General features: G+C 34.1%; 1 protein-coding gene and 1 pseudogene across 1 annotated transcript; one reads left to right on the top strand and one right to left on the bottom strand.

Moving 5' to 3' along the window:
* Nucleotides 1-1,603: 1,603 nt before the first annotated feature.
* LOC125192321 (protein P21 pseudogene) lies at nt 1,604-2,456 on the bottom strand (annotated as a pseudogene).
* A 6,252-nt stretch (nt 2,457-8,708) lies between these two features.
* LOC125194817 (protein FAR1-RELATED SEQUENCE 5-like) lies at nt 8,709-11,315 on the top strand. The gene is made up of 6 exons (XM_089056592.1): nt 8,709-8,857; nt 9,167-9,599; nt 9,711-10,088; nt 10,173-10,306; nt 10,470-10,560; nt 11,226-11,315. The coding sequence occupies exons 1-6, from the start codon at nt 8,709-8,711 to the stop codon at nt 11,313-11,315; spliced, it is 1,275 nt and encodes a 424-aa protein (XP_088912718.1).
* The last annotated feature ends 4,651 nt before the right edge of the window (nt 11,316-15,966 follow it).

Raw genomic sequence — 15,966 nt, 5'->3', positions numbered from 1 at the left:
TTTAAATTTCAGCTTCGGCTTGTTTAAATTCTTTGATCCGTCACTGGACAAAGATCGTCAGAGAAGAATAAAAAATCAGACAACATAACGGTAGAGAGTGGTCTTGTAGGGTAAAAAATACTCTCTCCGTCCTCAAAGAATATGTACTTTGGGTTCGGCACGGGTTTTAATGCAAAATTAGCAAAGTATAAGTAGGTAGAGAAAAAAAGTAATTAAAGTATTGTTAGTGGAAAATAAGTCACGCTCATTAGAGAGAAGAGTTTCCAAAATTAGAAATTACATATTTTTTTGGGACAAACTAAAAAAGAAAGGGAGCCTATTTTAGTAGGACGGAGGTAGTAATATTTTGCCAAAATTGTGTCACTGTCGCAGGAAAAGTCGCACAAAATTTGTGTGATGCATGAGGAGATAAAAGGGGTTTTTTTGGGGCCGCAGAGATCGTTCTTTGCCAAAACATGAATCGTTCATTCAGCTTTTCTCGCTAACTAATTAAACATATGTTTATACACCATTAAAAGTAGATGAAAGACCTTTATGTAGGCATTTCAGAGAAATCAAACACGCCCATATATGAAAGTTAGAGACAGAATTCCAAACATTAATGAAAATGGATTATTCAAAATCAATAGTTAGCTAAGAATCTACTAGTTTCAACAATAGTACTCGCAGGGCCGGTGTCAGTTTGCAAGATTGTATTCCGGATTAAATTTGTAGTGTGTTTAATTAATGAGATTTAATTCCACAATTCAATCATAGAATGATAATCATGAGATAATTAGTCATAGCTAATCCCTTATGACTAAAATAATCTCACAACTCAATCCTAAATTGTATCTTGGTATTATTTTATCTAGAAAACCGAACAACGGACGGTGTATATAATCACTACTGTTATGAAATCACCCCTACATGGGCCGACCTTGAGTTGTACTCCGTATATCCCAAACAATCTTAGATGATGGGCTTACTATTAAACTTAAAATGGACTATCGATCAATTGAACTTTGGATATCCAGATCAGCAACCGAACCTTATCATTTCTTTTATTTTAAAATAAATCAAACGTGCGACGGCCAAGTTTTATTTTCAGGAGACTACTTTAGAGCTAATTCAACGACTTCTTAAATATTACTGCAATAATACCTATAAAAAACCTTACGTGGAGTTAACTATTAATTCACGTCTCTTTGCTATGAATATCACTGAATAATATTCATCAGAAGTTGGTGTAGCTAAACTGGATGAGGATGAGACACTTGGTTGCAAACAAAAATACTACTCCCTCCGTTAGCACCGAAGATGATCCACTTTCACTTTTGGTTTATCTCAATCAAAATGACCGATTACTAAAAATGGAAATAAATTTTATCTCTACTTTATTTGTTCTCTCTTACTTTACATGGATCATCTTCCTTAGAAGGGATTATCGTAGAAACAATAGATTATAGATTTGTTTCATTTAAATTATTTTAGAGATAAACATTTAAAAGTAATTTGACAATCAATCACGCAATGGATTGATGTGTATGTACATACCTAAAAGTAGTTGATTCACCTAAAGATCTAATCAAACCAAGAAAGAAGAACTACGCACGCAAGTAAATATTTTAAATGTAGCACACAATCTTGATTATTTTTGTTTATACCAAACGATCCCTTACAATCAGAGTAGTTCACATCAAGCGATATGCCAAATCTTATTATATTACATCAAGATACGTAGAAACAAAAATATGGAAATCAATCAATCAAGGGCAAAAGACGACGCTATAGCTTGTGGAGGGCGGGCACTCGAAGGTGCTGGTGGGGTCATCCTCCGGGTACGTGAAAGCGTCGCGGCACCGGATCTTGAAAAACCTCGACAGATCAGTCGGCCTGCACGCCCCGGAGTGGCAGCAATACTGCGTCGTTTTGAAGACGGTGCAAGGGTTGTGGCATCCCCCGGGCACCTTGAGGGCGGCCGGGCACTGGGCCACGATGTCGGCAGCTGCGCAGCGAATGGGCCGGGTGCATCCGTTGTTGGTGGGCCGGAACTCCATGGGCACGTTGAAGCCCTCCAACACGGAGATGTCGTAGTAGTCCTTGTGGTTGAAGGTGTTAAGGCCGTACTCGGCTTGGGTGTGCGGCGGTGCGCCGTGGGTCTTGCAGTCGAGCTGCCCGTTGCAGTCGCCGGTCAGGCAGGTGCCGCGGCCGCTGGCGTCGAAGGTGCAGTTGGTGCGGGCCCAGATTTTGGCGAGGTGGGGGCCTTGGGGGAGGCCCAGGGTCCATGTCTGCCCCGAGTCGAGGCGCCGGCCCCCGCCCGGGATGGACGCGGGCCAGATGGTGTAGGGGCACTTGTTCTGGATGGTGAAGATGATTGCATGGCTTTGGAGGAAGAAGAGAAAAACAAGAGAGAGACTGATTTTGAAACTCATCTTGATTTTGGTATGGTCACTTCAATTGGGCTAGCTGTGGGTTGTTATACTTATACAAGTGTTGTTGTTTGATTCTTTTTCCATGTGCAATTAAAAAAAAAATAAACAAATGATATGTTGGTTGTTTCAAAAAGATGTTAATTTAGTCAAGAATTGGGGACGCTTCCATTATCTATAATGTTTCCTACTTTAATTATCTACCTAACCAATTTTAGTTCATTTCATGCTAAATGCCAGTAGTAATATAAATCTGAAAAAGGCCAGTGATGCCTTTGACGACATTATTAGATCGAGATATATACCGATATTCTATATAATTTTATTGAGTTTAACACTTAAGTTAGGCATCGAGAATTTTTATTTATTGAAGTATTAAGTAAAATTGAATTAAAATACAGTAGTTATATTTTATCTTCGTGTAATATATTGGGATATAATATCTAGATATTGACATAATGAAGTCCAAAAAGTTGACTGGTTGGTTGAATTCGCAAACTAACAAAGGTTGACGTATTGAATTTTATGCAATTAGCCGCCCTAGTTGTAAAGCAGCCGGGTCCACAGAATATAATTACTTTTTTACATAATCAATGTAGTTTTACAACAATTCTACTCTTTTTTTTTTTTCTACAGAAAGCGTGGAATATCCATTTTTTACGTTCCTGGTTATATTTGTTGAGAAATTGTGTTCCCACTGAAACGTTTGTATATTAAATGTTTGAAACCATTTTAATAACAAGACATGATTGCATTATTTGTGGCTCGTATATTTGTCATCTGTATATACGACTGTCGTTTTAGTTGTAAGCATCTTTTTATGATTGTGACGTCCATTAATCAGTGTTCTACAATTTATAAATCAGGTCGGTAACATAACAACCTAAAATATCTCATGTTTGGTATATTTCTTTTTCCCCAAAACGTTTTCTTCTACTGCATATTCTTTCATTCTCAAGTATTATGATATCATACATCACCCAATCTTATGAATATTGCAATCTATTATTCCCTCAATTCCATTAAAAAGATGCATTTCTTTTAGATATAGAATTTAAGAAAAATAGATTTTGGCAGTAAATTAAGTAGAGATAAAATAAAGTACTAAAAAAGAGTGAAATAGAAAGGTGAAGAAATAATAAAGTAGGAAAAAACAAATATGTTGTTTAACAATGAAAATGAGTCAATATAGATTGAACATCCCAAAGAAGGATATTCTATCTATCATACATTACTTGAGTAATTTCTTTTTTGCACTTATTTTGGGAAAATGACACTCCTTCCGTTCCTTGTTAGAGCATCCGCAGCGGTTGTCCGTAAGATTTACCAAACTTAGCCACCTTTTACCTTATTTGATGTTGCTCGATTTTTCCTCCATAAATACCCCCTCAAACCTCTTCATTTAGATCTTCTTTTCGCGAAATAATTCTAGAACATAAAATTGAGAGAGTTCTTCATTATGCAAGAGGTTGAAGAAGGAATTAAGAGAAGATCAAGGCTACAAGGATTCAACCTTTGGGTTTTATTACTTTAGTTCTTATGTTCATTTTGTTTTCCCTTCTTTCTATGTTTTTAGCTTATTCAATTATGTGTAACTAAATTCATAGGATTCTAGGGATGTGTTAGTACCGACTTTGGTTATACCATTATGTTTTGTTATATAAAATCCATTTTGTTTTTACTTCGTTTCTTCCTTAAGTTGTTCCATAATACTTCACGTTTGAGTGACACATTCGGTGATGATTTTATATAACTTGCTACATAATCATTAGATGAGGTTGACGAGTTAGATCCACTTAGTAGACACTACAATTAGCTTCCCTTAAAATGACAATGTTAATTGAGAGTGAGGACTTTATAAAGGTCTTAAAGCTTTTAGGAGTTACGGATCTAGGATTGACAACCCTAGTGTTAGTAATCTACGCTTGTGCCGCATGGGCAAAACTTATGTGACTCGTTCTATCGATGTATAAACTGTGCTAGGGTGTTGTAGTTGGAAATTGTATAACCATAATTGTGAACGCACATCTTTGGAATTCTCTTATCTCTCATACTTTTACCTCTTTAATTACTTGCGATTAGTTGCTTTATTGTTTTCAAGTTGTTCTTGTTTTCAAAAATCTCCAAAACTTTCGATTTTCCAAATAGTGAACGAAGCTTAGTAGAAGGTAGTCAGTATGTGACTTTATTCCCCGTGTTCGATATTCGGTACTAACCTTTAGTTATACTATATATACTCTGTATACTTGCAGGTTTATTTATTGCTAATAAAAAGTGCATCACTTAATTCTCTCTTTCTCTCTCATACTTTATTACGGTATTTCCTTTATTAAAAAAAATTAGTATGTGAAAAAAAATAATTATAGTAAGTACTTATAATTTATAAGGTACTCAAAATTTATCATTTTATTGTTATTTTTTAGTAAATCAAATTTATTGTGGTATTCTTAAATTGTTGTTATGCACATCTATAGATGTAATCATTTGTACGATAAAATTAGTACTCCCTCCGTCCGCCATTAGGAGTCTCATTTATGGACGGCACTGGTTTTAAGAAATGTTAAGAAAAGTGGGTGGAAAAAAAGTTAGTGGAATAGAGGTCTCACTTGTATGTATTAGTTTTAAATGAAATGTGAGTGTAATGAGTTAGTGGAAGGTGGGACCCTATTACCATTTTTGGTAAAAGTGAACCAGGACTCCTATTTGCGGACGGACTATAATGGAAAAATGAGACTCCTGTTCGCAGACGGAGGGAGTACTTTTGTAAGTTGATATTTTTAAATTCTTTCTAGTAGTTGTCTATAAAATATTTTTCTAATTTTATAGTACTCCCTGCGTCCCATTGAAGATGACCCACTTTTCTTTTTAGTTTGTCCCAACTAAGATGACACATTATTTAAAATGGAAACACCTTTATCTCTACTTTATTCCCTCTCTCTTACTTTACTCTCTCATCTCAACACATAAAATATATTTGCATAAAATCCCATGCCGCCCAAGAAAGTGGTCATCTTCCTTGGGACGGAGGGAGTATTATAATATTATTGTGATTAAATTTATTAATTTTGATTTTTTACGTATGTACTTAAATTGACATCCTTAGTTTCGTCCATGGAGAATTTCACACGTGAAATTCATCAGCATCTCAATAGAGTAGGAACGACACCGACAAATTCTGCGGTTGAAGATGAATCTTCATCGACCAATAATGAAGAAGGTAGTATTGGATCAATTATGGATGATCTACAAAATCAATGAGGCACTCTTTTTGATACAGATTCAAATTCAGATTCAGAGCTAGAAGGAGAAAATAATGCAGTTGAAGATTTGTGATCAATTTGTAATTTTCAATTTTTTCATGCTATAGTGTAAACAGATTCATAATCAGTGGCAGACACAGCCAAGGGAGGAAGGGCTTAAGCCCTCCCCAAATAATTTTATTTTATATTTTGTACTTCCAAAAAATTCAAAATGTATGAAAAAATGTCTTAGGCCCTCACCAAACTACAGTATCTAAGTCTAAAATGTAAAAGATTGAATAAGAAGATGGGGCTGACACTTGAAATTGCAGTAGGAGGTTTCAAAAAAATGGATGTCGTTGCTATTTGAAGAAGAAGATGAGATAAATAAGGCTAATTAAAATAATAATAATAGTAGAATTTGCAAATGTCAGTCCCCTGCCTATAGGCTATACCTATATCACGTGTACGCGTTCTACTTTTATTAGTGTTTTAAAAATATTTAATTGTTTCATTATAATTTAAAAATATTAAATACAATTAAATACAGTAAGTTCATCAAAGGTTTATCTTTTGATTCTTTAGTCATTTTAAAATTTACTATCACATATTATTATTATTAATGATGGGGTTCCATCCACTACGACTAACACTATTTCGTTTATCAATTCATGTTTCATTATATATCAATTTTACTTTAAAATTCGGGTTGCTGCAGAAATCTCTATTTTTAAAAGACGAAAGAAATGTATGTTAACTAAAAAAATTTACTGTACAACCCCTCCCAAAAAATATTTCTGTGTCCGCCACTGTTCATAATGAAGTAAAAGGTCGAATTAATGCGGTAACAAACACATTAAATGAAGTATTATTATCGTAATACTGGGTAATATGATATGCTATGCGATCAGTTGTACTCATAATGAACTAAATTGTGGTTTTAATGAAGTAATAATACAATTGAATGAACTTATACCCTTGTTGAATGAATATGTTTTGTTTGTTTTGATTTTTCACTTTATATCAGTGTCATATATACTTACCTAATTGTTCATCTCAGCTGAAGCTGAAGGAACTGACAGCGGAAGCGTAGTCGCATTTTGATTATCATAATTTAACAATTATTGATCGAGCAGATTATTTAGACAAAATCTATTCGCGTAATTCTCACATGTATCATGCTCATAACTTGAATTAATCATGCTTTAAGAATATTGAAACCTAAAACATGCTTTTCTACGGAGCAGGAATAATACCTAATTAATTCTCCAAAGAATGGAAGATGGCTAGCAGCTTCTCCACGTGACGCTTTGAATATTAGACCACAGATCTTCTCTCTGGTTCCCGAACTGTACTCCGATATCAGTGTGAACTGATCTCACCGGAATACTAGGACTTAAATAAAGAAGACAGAAATTCTACTCCTAAGAGGAGATGAAAAATTCGAACCCTACTCTATAGAGGGGGGGGGGACGAAAATTTTGTGTGTAAAAATTATGATTTCTGTCTCATTTATTCTCCTATTTATATTAAGTTCCTTTTGGGCCCAGACATGGATCTATGGAAGGTTTTGGATATGAGCTCATCCAATTTACCTTTTACTAATTAAATTGAACCCACAATTTAATATAAGCTTTAATTGGAATATTACGAGCAGCCACTACAGAAGTAATATTGAACTCTCCTCATCCAAATACGAAATTATAAGTAATCCGGGTTTCCGTTTTAACTTTCATTTCTCGTGCTTAAGATAAAAATGTCCATTAATTAATTAATGTCTGTTATGGACTTAATTAATTAATTTCTTATTAATTCCAAGAGTGGACTCAGCATGAAACGCTTATTTATTATTCATAGAGTGATCAAACTCCAACTAGCTAGGTTCCGAATAATGAAACCTTGTTTCGCGCTCCTCTTGAGGACATTATCAAACGAGACTCACCTCGCGCACGATTCAACATAATAGCAATCCTAGCACCGCTAGATATTAATCACCACTACCCAATATATCAGGATTATTGGGTTACGAAAAACCCGCACCATTTGATAAGTCAAAGTAATGCATAACCAATACCGTATGCTCAATGCTAACCTACATTGATTAAGAAACAAATATTTATCAAGACCTCGCCTTTCAGTAGATAGCCCAAGGACAAGTCTTGCTGTTAGATCCGTTCAGTGCTATACCACACCAATGTCATCTTATTTCAGTAAGACTTAGAAATATGCGGACTGGCATTGCAACCTTTCACGATGGATAGTCTAATTCCATCTAGGTTGTGAAATTCTTCTTTTTCTTTGTTTAGGACTGACCGTATTACCTTAAAGTGGACGCCGCCCACAACTGGTCTACTAAAACAAAGACTTAGACTTTGTTAAGTTAACTTATACATTTTAAACATGCAATTAACATCCATTAAATGTAAAACATAACAACATTATGACAAAAATAATTTGTTTTATTACTTGGAAAATAAAATAAGAGTTTTACAGTATTCAATCACTCGAAACGTGATTTCTAGTATACAAACTCTAACAGAAGCCCTATATTGGACAAATTTTTCTTAAACTTAATGATGCTACTGAGTTCTATAATAAGTATGCACAACATTTTGGGTTTGACACTCATAAACATGGATCAAAAAAGGAGGGGGATCATGTCACATGGTTATATGTTGTGTGCAGTAGAGAAGGTAAGAAGAAAATGAAAATGCATGGGCATGAGTCAAAACGTAGACATTCTTCTAGGAAGTGATTTTGCAAGGCTAAAATTGCTTTTAAGTTTTGTAAAGTAATTGGTTATGTCGTCAAAATATTTGATGAAAAACATAATCATGATATAGTGGAGTTACGCCATAAGCGATTCATGAGGCCGAATCACAACATTGACCTATTGCATCAAAAATTTATATTAGATTGTGCAAGTGCAAGCATATGCCCTACATTTGACTTTTAAGTTGCTGAATGAGGTGCTTGGTAGACTGGAATGTGTTGGTTGCACGGTCGTAGAAGTTCGAAACTATAGGCGTGACTAGTTACTAGTGGGGCAGATGCACAAATGATACTTAATCAGATGAGCCGGAAGATGGAGAATTATCCAGCATTCACCTATGATTTTGAGGTGAACTCTAAGGATAGGCTCATTCGTCTTTTCTGGTGTGATCCCATTGCTAAGAAGAATTTCCATCTCTACGGTGATATAGTATCGTTTGACAAAACTATTTCGACTAATAGGCACGAACAACATGTTGTTTATAGTGAAATGATTATTGATGTAATCGACTTGCATATGCATGAAATATTTACTGGAGTAATGCAATAACTCAACAGAATGTACTAGTAACTGTAAATAATGAATTAATAGTCCACTGGAATGATGTGAGTGCAAAAGTATTTAAAAGTCTTAGTGGAATCTAGTAAAACTCTAATTTAATGAAGTAAATAGCTTAGAGAATGAACTAATTATAACTGAATTACTGACCTTCATTGCCTTTTTGATGAATGGATGTAATGCAGGTACTGCATGATATTTGCACCGTTCACAGGAAAAGACAACCATGTGAGACCTGTATCATTTGGTGCAGGCTTATTATCTAAGGAAAATGCCGATTCTTTCTCATGGTTGTTTGAACGTTTTGTCAAATACATGGGTTTTGCACCAAAATTGAGCATTACTGATCAGGATTTGGGGATGAAGGTTGTTGTGGAAAGAGTCCTTGTTGATACAAGACATCGATGGTGCATGTGGCACATCATGTTTAAGGTTGTGGAAAAGTTACGAAAGAATCAACTTGGCAATGAAGACTTGAAAAAGGAGTTAAAGAATTGTGTGTGGTCTGAGTTGATAGAGCCTGAAGAATTTGATGAAGCCTGGAATAAAGTAATGGAAAAATATGGGCTTAAGGACAATGAATGGTTTTCCTCGATATTTGCCTCACGAAAATTTTGGGTACGTATCCTTCTTTGGAAGCATATTTTCTATATGATGAAGTATTTTTGTCATTATGCTGAAACATACTCCTCCATCCCTGAAAATTTATCATCTATATCTGCATCTCAGAACATATTCTTCAAGAGGTACTCCAAGTCTCACTCTAATCTTGTTGAATTTCTTATGAATTACAACAATGCATTGGATGTCCAAAAGAGCAACAACAACAGGCTTGAATACTTGGATTTTAATATGATTCCAACTTTGAAAACAAATTCAGCTCTTGTGAAGCATGCGTCAACAATCTATAGTTACAGTGGTTTCAAACTAACTCAGAGTAAGATTGAGGAAGCAGTCGATAATGTCACCATGGTGACAGTGTCAATCTTTGGTGAGAACGAGATTTATGTGGTCAACGACAAGTTCTCGAAGAACTGGACTATGTCATACTCCACTTCTTTTGATTCATATGCATGTGGTTGTAAGATGTTTGAGAGGCTTGGGCTCGTATGCAGTCACATTTTTTGGGTCTTGAAAAACAAAAAAATGAAATTAATCCATGATGAGTTACATGGAGGATGTTGGTTGAAGTTTAGAATTTTAAAGGCTGTGCATTGTGGTTTTGATGATGATATTGAAACAATTATTGTTGTGGATGAGACGAAGCAGGAAACAGGGATATGCATGGAGATTTTTATGATATCGCGCGACTTCTTATGGAGATGGTGATAAAATTCGTGCATTTAAACATATTATGGCTGAAGGGAGAAAAGAAGTACTTGGTGAGGAAAATGTATTGTTCATAAGTGAAAAGAGATAGATGATTGAGAATTTTTTTGGCTCAGAAGTCCCTAATGAAATAGAAGTTTATCCACCTGATGTCTTCAGCACCAAAGGTTCTGGTCGACGTCTTTCACACCTTGAGAAAGAAATAAGAGAGATGTCCAAGCCTGGTCGGAAATGTGGCAAATGTGGCGAGGTTGGTCGGCATGATTCAAGGAATTGTGACAAGATACAGGGGGAGAAGAAGAAGAAGAAGAAAAAAAAAAAAAAGGAAAAACCAATGTTGAGGCTGGTTATTATGTTCTGTTCCAGTCGTTTTGTTCCATCATTTATTATTTCATTACGATATGTTATGTTCTTCATTCCTTCAGTTTTGTACTTCAATCATGTAGTTTCTTATTTCATTTACACTTTAAATTTGAATTTGTTTAAACTTTTTGCAAGCTTAAAGAGAATAGACTGAAGTGTTTTTATAATGGCTTATTTTGTTCTTTATTATGATGTTTTTCTTATGTTGAGGCTGAAAATATTTTATAGTTCTATAGTTTAGTTTATTAATTGACATAAAGTAAAATGTTGTTTGTTTCATTAAGTGTTAATCTTACTTTGATATATTTTTCATTTGTCAATCATCCATCAATAGTCAATAGATCTCTGAAATGAATCAAATCTGTTACTCAATGCAGTATTTAAGGCTAATAATGAACAACATTAAAAAGTGTGGTACTTTATTTTCAATTGCTCAAAACAGATATATATCTATTCTAAAACTCGATCTCCTAAAATCATCATTTCTTCTTTAAATATGTTGCAATCATTTTCTCAACATCTATTACATTGTGTTTGCTTTCCTCCTCGTAGTATGCTGTTGTAACGATTTTGTTGTTGAAGCTTTCAAGGTTGTTATCTGCTAACATCAACGATGAACAATATTTGGCCCTCAAGCTCTGAAGCACACCCGAACTTGATTTTTCAGCCCACAATTCCAGTAACCTTTTGCTTACCCTTATATGTTTCCATATGGTGCATTAGAAATACTCCAAAATCTTTAACATTATCAGATGTCCTCCATTTGAAATTTGGTATTTCCTTTATGGATTTTGACCTAATTATCCCTGCATTGAAGTAAATTGTCTACCTAATGAAGGAGCGAAATTAATATAGCATGGTCTAATCTCATCCATTAAAAACTAAATCTAAGGGCCCTAATTTGCTCTCTAGCTCGGTCTTCGAGACTGAATTTGTGAATGATATAACTCTCTCTCTATATATATATAGACCGGCATTATTCATGTATTCTAAAATTTTCTACTCTATTCTTTTATATTCTATAAAATAATTTTTTTTACATAAAAGTCGAAATATTTTATTACATGATATATTTATCTAGAGAATTCTAGGAGAGTGTTATATTGCTAACTCAATACTCAATTGCTAACTACAACTAAATAATGGTCATTAGATATTCAAATTAAGGGCCTAGATCATTAGCTCCGGAATGTCAACACGATCAATAAAAAGTCAATAAGAGTATTAAGGTCAATTTACAACAAATTAGTTGTAACTAACTTTTGAAATCCCATAACTTTAAAACGCATGTAACTTTCTCGATTTAAATTATTTTTCCACACAACATATATCAAATTAAAGAAAATTTCACAAGGATTCTAACAAAATCTCACTAGCATATGTTGTAACAACCCGAACTTTCGTACCTTATTATTATTACTATTATTATTATTAGCTTAAAAATAAATAATAAGTGATCGTTGTAGTATTCGAAACCTGCACTTTATGATTAGAATAATCGATCTTGGGATTATAAATAATTGTTGCTTCGTTCTCAAACGAACATTTCAAGTACAACTAAAAGAGTAACACCAAATAAATGTTTATAATGTCCAGCACATTTTCGAAGTCCGCTAAAGTAGTATTATACAAATTTATCAAGTTCCTAATCTATTACAATTAGAGAGAGATGTGCAAGTCTCGAACAGCCCGTTTGACAACAATGCTCGCATCCCAACAAAGTCCAACACGTCACCAATATCCCTCAGATGATGTTCCTGCATAAAATAGAAAGTTAGTAGAAATTATAGTTAATACCAAGACCAAAATATAGAGTAATATGAGAGGACTTCATTTAGGAATATTCACACATCGTATCAAATAAAATATGAGGAGCTTGCAAGTGGGTAGTAAGCATTTAATTCATACTCCCTCTGTCCCATTAAAAATGAAACGTTTTCCTTTTTGGTCTGTCCCATTAAAAATGAAACGTTTTCCTTTTTGGTCTGTCCCATTAAAAATGAAACGTTTCTAAAAATAGAAACAATACTCTCTCTACTTTTTCCTCTCTCTTACTTTACTCTCTCTTCATTAACTCACAAAACAACACTACATAAATTATGTGCCGAAAAGCAAATATTACAAATTTAATGGGACGGAGGGAGTATAATCTTTCTCAAATTCCTTCTTACACCAACATGTCAGACTTTGCATTAAATGCAAATATCATCACAAGATTTGTTAAATGCAATGGACGGAGGAGATTATGCCAAGTAAAAAGAAAAGCAAAGCATCAAATTGAAGATTTGAATGATGAAGGTTTGAAAATTTGAAGATTTGAATGTTGAATATTTTAAGATTTAAAGATTTGAATGTTTGAAGATTTGAAGATTTGAATGTTGAAGAGATTTGAAAATTTGAATGTTGAAGATTTGAAGATTTGAAGATTTTGCAGCTAGAGTTTTGGAGCGGATTTTAGAAAATGATTTCAAATACAATTTAATGAAAAGACAATTATACCCCTGTATTGACATAATGTGATAGTTGTTGACATTAAGTTAATCTTGTGAATTAGTGGCTGAGATTGCATCTCATTTCTCAATTATGCCCAAAAATCTCATCCTAACAAGACCCTGGATTGTGATCAATTGAGATTATTTAAGTTAATTGAGAAATGAGATGCAATATCAGCCACTCATTTTTATTAAATGAGTGGTCCAGATTTTGCCACACAATAAATAATTTTAGATTAATTTAATATGAAAGGGTATAATGGTCATTTCGTGTTTTAGTTAGGGTTCTTCAGCTTGTGCCTTCAACCACTCATTCTTCAGCCACTCATCCTCCCAAAACTCGCCTCCTAACTCAGACGAGTCCGACTTGACCGTCACCGGCTCCTTCCTCACCGGAGTCGCCGCCGGAGGTGAAATCCTTAGCTCGTCGTCCGACGCCTCGAGCAGATAGCCTAGATCCGGCCGCGATTCGCCGAAATCCGACGCCAATTAGACGATTCCTTCCTCTAACCCCTCCGGATTCGCCGCTCAGCTGGTTCTTCTGGCTGCTCACGCTCAATCCGGCGGCATAGGAGAAGATCCTAATCGAGCTCTGCACTGTCCTCAAGGAGTCTCGCGACTAGGGCTGGGGAAAAATACCGAAAAAATGATATATCGCTCGTATCGTATTGAAAAATATCGAAAAATTATCGAATTTTCGATATATCGTAATTTTCGATACGATACGATATCGTATCGTAAGTTTTCGATACGATAACGATATGAATTTCCTTATATCGCGATATATCGTTTTATATCGAAAATACGATATATATCGAAAGTTTTCGATATATCGATATTTTCGATATATATCGATATTTTCTTTTCGATATATATCGATATATATCGAAATTTTCGATATATATCGATATTTAACGATATATCGAATTTCGGTACGATATATCGAAATATCGATACAATAACGATATGAAATTTTTTTATATCGAAATTTCGATATATCGAAACTTTCGATACGATAACGATATGAAATTCTTTCATATCGATATTTTCGATACGATACACGATACAACGTTTTCGATACGATATATCGTATCGACCCACCCTTACTCGCGGCGGCGAAATCGCCAAGTGACTCGCCGAGGCCGTGCACCTCGTCATGGAGCTCTGCGAGGGCGGGGAGCTGTTCGACTCGATCAGATCTCTCCAGATCGATTTCCTAACTTTGTATTCACAATTTAGCGTAGGTGTATTTTCAGTTTCTCTCTCAACAATTGCTAATTTGATGCTTTTCTGCTGCTGCATTTGGATTTTGATCGATTGTGTTGCTGTAATTTTAATGAAGATGTAGCTAAATGCATTTAGATTTGATTGGATAATGGAAAATGTTTTTTTCTTTGATGAAAATTTGGTAATTAATTGCGCATATATGATCCGATCCTTAATTTGGAAATCATATTCTGGTTTTGTTGGATTATCACATTAATTAGTTTTGGAACTCATACTCTGGTTTGTGTTATTTTCCCCAAAATTCGACCATTTCAGTAATTTTGAATTCTCTTTATGATCGGTTGCTTTTGATCCGTGATTTGGTGATGGTAGTCGGAGGAATTGGATTATCAATTGTGTTGTTGGATGTGAGCTGGATTGGGAAATTATAATGCACTCTAGGTGTTTGGGAATAATAATGCACTCTAGGTGTTTGGTAAGATTCCTCAGTTGGGAATTAGTTGCTAAGAATTAGATTCAAGATTTAGCTATCTCCCTCTTTTAATGTCAACTACTCATATATAATGTCAACTACATATATAACCTATGTCAACTACATTTACAATTCATGTCAACTACACACATATAATGTCAACTAAATATACAATTTATGTCAACTATACACATATAATGTCAATTATGTGTACAATCCATGTCAACTACATGGCTATTGATATGTGAATTTTAAGTGTTATTTGTTAGTCGTTGACATTTTAATACGAGTTGATGACATTCGATATTCTCGGTATGATAAGTGAATTATAAGTGTTATTTGTTAGTTGTTGACATTTTAATACGAGTTGTTGACATTCGATATTCTCGATATTGATATGTGAATTATAAGTATTATTTGTTAGTTGTTGACATTTTAATACGAGTTGCTGACATTAGATATTCTCGATATTGATATGTGAATAGTAAGTGTTATTTGTTAGTTGTTGACATTTTAATACGAGTTGTTGACATTCGATATTCTCAGTATTGATATGTGAATTGTAAGTGTTATTTGTTAGTTGTTGACATTTTAATACGAGTTGTTGACATTCGATATTCTCAATATTGATATGTGAATTGTAGTGTTATTTTTTAGTTGTTGACATTTGAATACGAGTTGATGACATTCGATATTCTCGGTATTGATATGTGAATTGTAAGTGTTATTTGTTAGTTGTTAACATTTTAATACGAGTTGTTGACATTCAATATTCTCGGTATTGATATGTGAATTATAAGTGTTATTTGTTAGTTGTTGACATTTTAATAAAGTGTTATTTTATTGAATGTTAAAGATTTGAAGATTTGAATGTTGAATATTTGAATATTTGAATGTTTGAAGATCTGAATGTTGAAGAGATTTGAAGATTTGAATGTTGAAGATTTTGCAGCTAGAGTTTTGGAGAGGATTTTAGAAAATAATTTCAAATACAATTTAATAGAAAGACAATTATACCCCTCTGTTGCCATAATGTGATAGTTGTTGACATTAAGTTAATCTTGTGAATTAGTGGCTAAAATTGCATCTCATTTCTCAATTA

The sequence above is a fragment of the Salvia hispanica genome, chromosome 4 (assembly GCF_029641045.1).
Source record: "Salvia hispanica isolate PSC_SH4W2 chromosome 4, Shi_PSC_v1, whole genome shotgun sequence".
Lineage (NCBI taxonomy): Eukaryota > Viridiplantae > Streptophyta > Magnoliopsida > Lamiales > Lamiaceae > Salvia > Salvia hispanica.
Note: the sequence above shows the minus strand (reverse complement) of the source record. Positions and strands in the feature narration are given on the sequence as shown.

Bases quoted from the DNA above. Each gene is read 5' to 3' on its own strand.
- LOC125194817 (XM_089056592.1), top strand. From the start codon at position 8,709: ATGATACTTAATCAGATGAGCCGGAAGATGGAGAATTATCCAGCATTC. The intron at 8,858-9,166 runs GTTTGACAAAAC...GATGTAATGCAG, and splicing joins CTCTACGGTGATATAGTATC to GTACTGCATGATATTTGCAC. The intron at 10,089-10,172 runs GTATGCAGTCAC...TGTTGGTTGAAG, and splicing joins TGTTTGAGAGGCTTGGGCTC to TTTAGAATTTTAAAGGCTGT.